General features: G+C 37.2%; 1 protein-coding gene across 1 annotated transcript; it reads left to right on the forward strand.

Moving 5' to 3' along the window:
- The first annotated feature begins 3,146 nt into the window (after window positions 1–3,146).
- LOC119665533 lies at window positions 3,147–3,527 on the forward strand. Its single transcript, XM_038074760.1, has one exon. The coding sequence runs from the start codon at window positions 3,147–3,149 to the stop codon at window positions 3,525–3,527; it is 381 nt and encodes a 126-aa protein (XP_037930688.1).
- Window positions 3,528–8,666: the final 5,139 nt, after the last annotated feature.

Here is an 8,666-nt window from a genome sequence, read left to right on the forward strand (position 1 = left end):
TATGTGTATTGCTCAGGGTGACTTTTCAGGCCCAGGTAGTCATGAAACCCGCGAAACTGTGCCGAAGAACTAAATGTTTTTGAGAATCCAATAAAACTCCATTTTTTGGTACAAGTGTTATTTGTTATTTTAACGTTAACTTTTGACATTGAATTACTCGAAGTGTTTGTCAAAAAAGAGTAAAATCGTTCGAGATAATAAAGTGAGAAAGTTACATGGCCCGTTTATGTTACATGGCAAAGCTTTTGAAAGTTTTACCGTTACCACACTAATTAAATTGTCTAGCTTAACATATGTATGCGGAAATATTCTATTTATTATTTTGCTTACTGTACAGATTTTATTTTAAAATTAAATACAATTTCTATGACCTTATTTAAAACTGTGAAATTCAAAATTATAAAATAACTTAACAATTCCATTATATACAGTGGTGGGCGGACTGGAAGCCATCAGTAAAAAACAAATAGCTGCAGTAAAGCACTTTTTTTTACTGACTAAGTCAAAAACTCTTAGGGAAAGACATAAACAGGTGATAGCATTGATTTCGAAGCATGCAGTAGAAGTTTTTTGTTGTAGGTACATATTAATAAAAACAATTTCTGTTTTTTTCTATAGTATCAACAAGCAGAAAATTGTGATGGGATATGAATAGTTGACCTTACTCAATGTTAAGGCCGCCTTTGATGACCACTGCATTCATATTCTTCTTTACACTTATGTTCCAATTTAAATGAGCTATCCATTGCATTTCTATAATTTATGGCATGAGTCAGAAAACGACACTTCTGACACAAATAATATGCCGCTTTACACAAATTGGACCACACAAATTGGAACACATATCAATATGAGACACATGACAAACAAATGCAAAGTAAGTACTTACTATGCATTTCTTTTCTTAAATGATGTGTCATTAATAAAAAGGAAATATGTATAAATACATAGATTTAAAGTACATAAAAAAAACCAATTAGAATTAAGAAAATATTGTTAATTTTAAGTAACTATTATTAGAATAAGACGAATGTATTATTTGATATACATTATCAAACCATTGTAAGACAAGATAAGTTTTAGAGATCAGTCTTGTGCAGCACGGAGTCAAATATTACGCCTACACCACCATGTTTTACCGTTAACAACAATTTTTGTTTATCATAGGCCGTACATGATTTCCTGCACACAGTTTTCCTAGCTTTGATTCTAAATATGTAAAATTAACTTTCATCGGAGACAATACGTCATTTTCAGAGCTCCATAGCTTTATTTACATGCTTTCTTGCAAAGCTTAATCTTTTTATTCTATTACATCTGGGTGTGTATGGCTTCTTTCTTGAAACTCGGGTATAATACTTGCTTTTTTATAAAATTTTCCGCACAGTATCAGGACATATTTTGTTGTTAAATATTTCGGCAATATGTTCAGCCAGTTTGGTGGCTGTTTCTCTTACTTACTTTCACCTGATTGATGATGCTGCGTCTTTGTCTAATTGACAGAATTGATGGGTGACCAGTACGAGATTTAGAAACATAATTACCCGTCTCCTTGATGTTATTTATAACTTTTTGCACAGATGAATATTGACGACCAATATCTTCAGCAATTTTTCGTTAGCTTATGTCATGTTTGCAAAATTTAACAGTTATTTGTCGTTTAATAACACTAATTTCACGTCTTTTATTTTCCTTTGTAAAATTTCACTGTTTACATAAAAAATTTTAAATGATTAATTCTTAGACTCTTTAGGAAGTCAATTGATAATTAAATTATTACAAAGATATAAATTATAAAAATGTGTAGCATTATGCATTATATTTAGTATTTTATGAAATACAACAATCACAATAAAAACAAACTAATAACAAATTTAAATGTGATTTTGTAATGAATGTGAAAAAAATTCCTTGTAATGGAATGACCTATTATCCATCCTTCATTTAAAACAGAAGTAATGCAGTACAAATCTGCAGAATCAGTTTTTTTTTTGGTGGCGATCTTGTAATTCCGGCACTGATAAGTTATGGAATTTTCTATAATTATGCAGAGTACAACAAGCATTTATTACAGATCTCACTTAAGCAGGACTAACCATCAGATCACACAAGCATGCGAAAACCTTCTTAAGAACTACATTCAACCGTTGAATGCAATTGCGACCACTGCATTGAACTTTTGCTGGCTTGCATTTTCAGTATTTTTATAAGGAATTAGTAATCATGTTTGAAAAGGATATCCGCAATCACTCAGTAACTCAATTTTTTGAACTTTTTGAAAGCGTATTCCACCATATGAAGACATTGTGTGTATTTCCACCATAGCGAGCATATCACCTCAAAATTTTCAAATCATAGTAACAAATAAGCCGGACATTTTTCGAAAAGAAACCTTTTCTATTTTTAAAGCTTTCTTCTATGTTAGGTTTTTTTATCTTAATTTGTATATAATCAACAGCACCTTTAGCACGTGGAAAGTCTATCGCATTGAAGAATCTGTGTGACAATCAGTAAATAAAATGTATTTATGAAACGAATTTTTATTTACTTGTGCGTTAACTTACCATATACTGAATTATAAAAGTTACTTGTTGTATCACGAAGCATGATATTGCATTGGTATTATGTCGCGTAAAAACAAGCCGATTGTAGTGCAGCAGTAAGACTTATATGATTCTGTATATAGGTGTTTCTGACACCACTGCTCATAAACGGACTTACTTTTTCCAAAAGATGTAGAGTTACTTCCTTATTAAAGCGAAATAGGTAGACAATACCTGATTGTAATGCGTTAGTTTAATAGCGTTAGTGCCTTCAATGAACGTGAAATATATTTCTGCGATCATATATCACTAGAACAGCAAGATTTTCAATGTTTGATTCTGAAGAAGAGGCAATATTTATTAATTTATGATTTTGAAATAATTTGCGGTGAGAAATAATAAAGTAGGTAAAAATTGTTAGATTTTTGAGATTTTATTCATTTAAAAGAATTATTTTTGTGATATAGTTAGACTATAGACTAACCGTGAGGAAGAAAATTTTTTCCGGCAGAAGGAGAAAGCCGCACTGGCAAGGAGTTATACCGGGTGTCAATAATGTCGATGATGTTTTCAAGAGAGCACCCGGACCTTTTTTTTCTGCAAATGGAGGCGCAGTTCAAGAATGATGAAATAACGAGAGATGATACAAAGTTCGACCATGTAGTAGCAGGTTTAGAGCCGAAATACCTGGAGTACATAGTTGATGTGATTCGAGATCCACCGAAGGTGTTGAAATATGAGACGTTGAAGAAACGGTTAATATATGAATTCACAGAATCGGAGCACAAAAGGCTGCGTAAGTTGCTGACAGAATTGGAGCTAGGTGACATGAAACCAACTCAATTGCTGAAGAAAATGAAGGAAATGGCCGGCAATTCAATGAATGATGATGTACTAAAGTCATTGTGGTTACAGCGATTGCCAGTGGGAGTTAGAACAATCGTAGCTGCAGTCGAAGGTGATTCTGTGAGCCAAGGTGACTGATAAGATATTTGAGGCACAGGAAACAGAAACGGTTTGTTTAGTGCAAAGGAATGAACCGAATGAGATGAAGAAAGAAATTGACGAATTAAAAGTCATGGTTAATAATTTGATCATTCAGTTGGGCAATAGTGGAAGAAGCAATGACAGAGATCATGGAAAAGGGCGATCATCAAGTGCTAAAAGAGATAATATCTGTTCAGCCGTGCCAATACAAACCACCACAAAACTCAGCGGGAAACTAAACATCACTTCACGCCACGTCTGAAGTGGCAAAGGGTAAAGCATACCGTCTGTTCTTCAAGGATAAAAAAACAGATATAAATTATCTAATAGACATGGGCGCGGAAGTTTCAATTTTGCCAAAGAGAATGCAACCTGAAAATGAAGCCACGCAATATTATTTATACGCAGGAAACGGGGCGAAAATTAGCACGTATGGAACGAAATTAGTGCAAGTCAATTTGGGGTTGCGCAGACAGTTCCTGTGGGAGTTCCTAGTGGCGAAGGTAAATCACCCAATAATAGGAATTGAATAATTTTTTTAAATAATTTTGGTTTGGTTGTGGACCTGAAGAACAGCAGAATTTGTGATGGCATTACAAACCTCCAGATAATGGGTTCGAAGAAGGAGATGCACTGCGTGAAACTAAGCACTAATGATGCAACTAGCCCGGCACATAACATCCTGCGGGATTATAAAGAGATAACGGAACCGGCTACTAGTAATAAGGCGGCCGCGTGGGTTACACTAGTAGAGCAACAAATTGTTACCAAGGGACAGCCAGTGTATGCAAAACCTCGGCGGTTAAACCCTGAAAAATTTGAAATTGCGAGAAAGGAATTTGAATTTATGACGAAACAAGGTATTTGTAGGCCAAGTAACAGCAATTTGGCAAATCCGTTGCATTTAGTGGCGAAAAGGGATGGTAAGTGGAGACCGTGTGGCGATTATAGGAAGCTTAATTCGATAACACTGCCAAATCGGTATCCATTACCCCAAAAACATGATTTTACTCGCATTTTGCACAATAAGAAAATTTTCTCAACTATTGACTTGGAAAAAGCCTACAATCAAATTCCGATTACTGAAGAGGATCGACCTAAAACGGCGATAATAACACCGTTCGGCTTATATGAGTTTAAGATGATGACTTTTGGTCTATGCAATGCAGCGCAGACTTTCCAAAAGTTTATGAATGGTGTCCTAAAGAATCTGAATTATGTAGTAACGTACATAGAGGCCGAGAAAATATTTGAAGTGTGTAAGAACAATCTGGCGAATGCTGCAATGCTAGCACACCCGGCTCCGACGCTAGCAATGTCGCAGTAGGAGCAGTGCTGCAACAGCTTATAGATGGACAGTTACAACCGTTGGGATTCTATTCCAAAAGACTGACAGAGACTCAAAAGAAATATAGTACTTATGACCGCGAGCTACTTGCTTTATATATGGCAATCATATACATGATTGAGGGCAAGAATTGCACAGTGCTAACGGATCATAAACCGATTAAATTTGCTTTCTAACAAAGATATGAAAAAGCATCTGAACGCCAGCTACGCCATTTAGATTTCATCGGGCAGCTGACAACAGATATTCAGCATATAGCAGGCAGCAAAAATACAGTCGCAGATACTTTATATCGATTCGAACGGGCTGAACAGGTTAATAAGAAACCGTACAGCGTCATCTCTGGAGCTCAAGTTGGTGGAGTTAATTGCAGAGGGTGTTTCTGTGTATTGTATCTGGCAAGAAACCAAGATCGTTTATTACAAAGTCCTTTCGAGCGCAAGTGTTTGAAATGTTACACAATTTAGCTCATCCTGGTAGAGAAGCAAGTTTAAGACTAATAAGTTCTCGTTTTTGTTGGCCTAAAATGAAGACCGAAATAAGTCAAATGGTGAAAACGTGCATGGCGTGTCAAAAGTAGAAAATTCAGCGGCACGACAGGACTGTGTTGCAGGATTTCAACGCTCCTAATCAACGTTTTGAGCATGTACATATTGATATCGTGGGACCTTTACCCTATTACAATGGTATGCGGTATTGCCTGACATGCATCGACCGGTTTTCAAGGTGGCCGGTGGTGGTACCGTTGGCGTTGGAGATTACGGCAGAATGTGTGGCTGAGGCTTTAATTAAGGATTGGATAGTGCATTATGGTGTGCCGAAAAGGATTACGACAGACCAGGGACGACAGTTTGAGTCCAAGCTTTTCGATGAGTTAGCCAAAATATTGGAGTGCGAAATGCATCGGACTACAGCATATCATCCACAGTCAAATGGACTTGTCGAGCGTTTTCATCGCACGCTAAAGTCTGCACTGATATGTAAATTAAGTGTTTAATGGACGAGGGCCTTGCCGATTGTGGTAATGGGATTAAGAGCGGCATTTAAAGAAGTTTTGCAAGCGACACCATCGGAATTTAATTTATGGGGTAAATATGCGTTTACCAGGAGAGATGTTTGATGGTGAGTTGAAGCAAGTATCGCAAACAGAGTTTGTTAACGAGTTAAGGAAAACTATAAACGAACTGAAGCCATTGCAAGCATCGCGTCTTATGACGGAAAAGCCATTCGCATTTAAAGATTTGAAAAGCAGTACACACGCATTCTTACGTGATGACGCCGTGCGACCACCACTGAAACAGCCGTATGAGGGCCCGTATGAAATTTTATGTCGTGGTGAGAAAACTCTAACAATAAGGGCAAGAGGGCGCACGGTGAATGTCAGCATAGATCTAGTGAAACCGGTATATTTTGCGAATGAAGCTGGTGAAGATTGTTTGCAAGATAATGTCAAGGTGTTAGGTGGTAACAATAACAAGCAGATAGCACCAAAGGTGACTTGAGTGGGTAGAGCGGTGCGTTTTCCATTGAGGTTCCATTGAGTAATAATATACAATTCGGATAGAATTTGTCGTTATGCAGCCGTCAAATTCTAGAAGGGGCTGTGTGGTGAGAAATAACAAAGTAGGTGAAAATTGTTAGATTTTTGAGATTTGAAAATATTTTATTTAAATATTCATTAAAAAAAATTATTATTGTGATATAGTTAGTTTTGTGTTTTTACTGTTTTTTAAATAATAAAAACTATTTTGTTATTGCGAGCACAACAAATTGAATATTTTACCGCAAACTTTTAGAACAGTAAAATCAAAAAAAAATATATTTTCATCAATTCCTCTCATCACACCATAACGTTCTCGCAAGGTGAGTTTTTCATGCTACAAAAACACATTTTAACAATCAGTCTTATATTAAATTTCGAGAATTCTATGTCTACCATACTTTACACCCTAGCAACTGTTCGCGCCGTGATTCAGCCATAATTCTTCGAAAATCACTAAAGCATTGTGAAGGAGAAAACATTGCCACTGATGAATTCCAAGCAACTACTGTAACATTTGAAACCGCAGGAATCAAACCTTACTTATCAGTCGTTTATAGTCCACCTAGACATTCAATAAAGTGTAGTCAATACGTATCACTTTTACAAAAACATAACCATCGTTTTATCATGGATGGTGATTTTAACGCCAAAAATATAAATTGGGTTCTCGTCTAACGACTACTAATGGAAGAGTATTAATGAAAGCCGTTCAAATCACAGGATGCAGCCATATATCAACTGGAAGTCCGACTTATTGGCCGATTGATCAAGAAAAAGTGCCTGACTTGCTAGATTTCTATATATATAAAAACATATCTCGCAATAGACTTGAAGTAGAAAGTGGCCTGGAATTCAATTCGGGTCACTCGCCAGTTTACTTAACATTATTTGAATCTGTCACCTTAAGACAGCAACCATATTTTCTAATCAGCCAACTAACCGATTGGAGTTATTTTCGTAAGTCCCTAGATAAAAACATGGATTTATCTTCTGGAATTTTGTCTAATCAACAGCTTGACGATGAAGTCCACAAATTAATGCAGACTCTACAAAATGCAGCATGGAATAGTACTCCATTCTCCAGTTCTAAATCTCATCCCTACCTATCCCACTAACATTCGGTTTTTAATATCAAAAAAACGCAAGCTTAAAAAAATGGCAAATAACAAGGTGTCCAACCTACAAAACCGAACTAAATAGATTTGAAAACGTGAGCAGCACGCGTTTTAAGTGTACATATGAATTAGATAAATTAGATAAATATTAATAATAGTAAATTACAATAATATTAAATAAATCTCTCAACACCGGCCGCGTTGAAGCACTGAGCTGTGTTCAATGTATGCAAGATCAGTAGACAGGCAGCACCGCCAACTTGTGCACAGGTTGCCGCACCACTCCACTGCTTATTTTGACGTCAACAACTCGTATTTTACTGTCGTGCCCGGGAATTGCGTACTGGACCCTTTCGAGCTTCCATTGGTGAGGGGGAAGATTGTCTTCGTGGACGACGACTAAGCGGCCGACCAGGAGGTTCGGTTGCTCCATCAACCATTTGGTTTTGGGCTGCAGACGCAGTATGTAGTCTTTCGACCAACACTGCCAGAATCTTCGTTTGACGTCGCACAAGAGTCGCCATCTCGTTAAAGAGTTCATCTCGTTGTCTGTTACGTCAAGCGCGGATCCTTGCGGCAGTGTGCGCAGAGAACCCCCTATTAACAGGTGCTCTAGAGTTAGAGCTTCGAGGTCGTTCGGATCCTGACTTAGCGTGGATATCGGCCGCGAATTCAACACTGCTTCGATCTCTACAAGCACGGTGTGAAGTTCTTCGTGAATGAGCAGAGCACTGTTGGTGGTGTGTAACAGAAGGTGCTTTGCCGATTTGACGGCTGCTTCCCACAGGCCGCCGAAGTGTGGAGCCCTAGGTGGTATGAAAATAAAGTCTGTTCCGTTCTGTGCAGCGTATGATACCATTTCTTCCTTCTGGATGTTGAACGCGTCTGCCAGCTCTCGAAGTTTTCGGTCTTCCCCCACAAAATTCGTTGCATTGTCGCTATATATCTTCTCTGGAAGTCAGCGCCTTCCGGAGAACCTTTTAAGACCAAAAACAAAACAATCAGTTGTTAAATTTGAAACTAATTCTAAATGCATTGCCTTTGACGTGAAACAATCAAACACAGCAATATACATTTTTACTGGTGGCCTTCCACGAATTTTCAGAGTAGTATTTACGGGGCCACTGAAA

The sequence above is a fragment of the Teleopsis dalmanni genome, chromosome 1 (assembly GCF_002237135.1).
Source record: "Teleopsis dalmanni isolate 2A chromosome 1, ASM223713v2, whole genome shotgun sequence".
NCBI classification, from domain to species: Eukaryota; Metazoa; Arthropoda; class Insecta; order Diptera; family Diopsidae; genus Teleopsis; species Teleopsis dalmanni.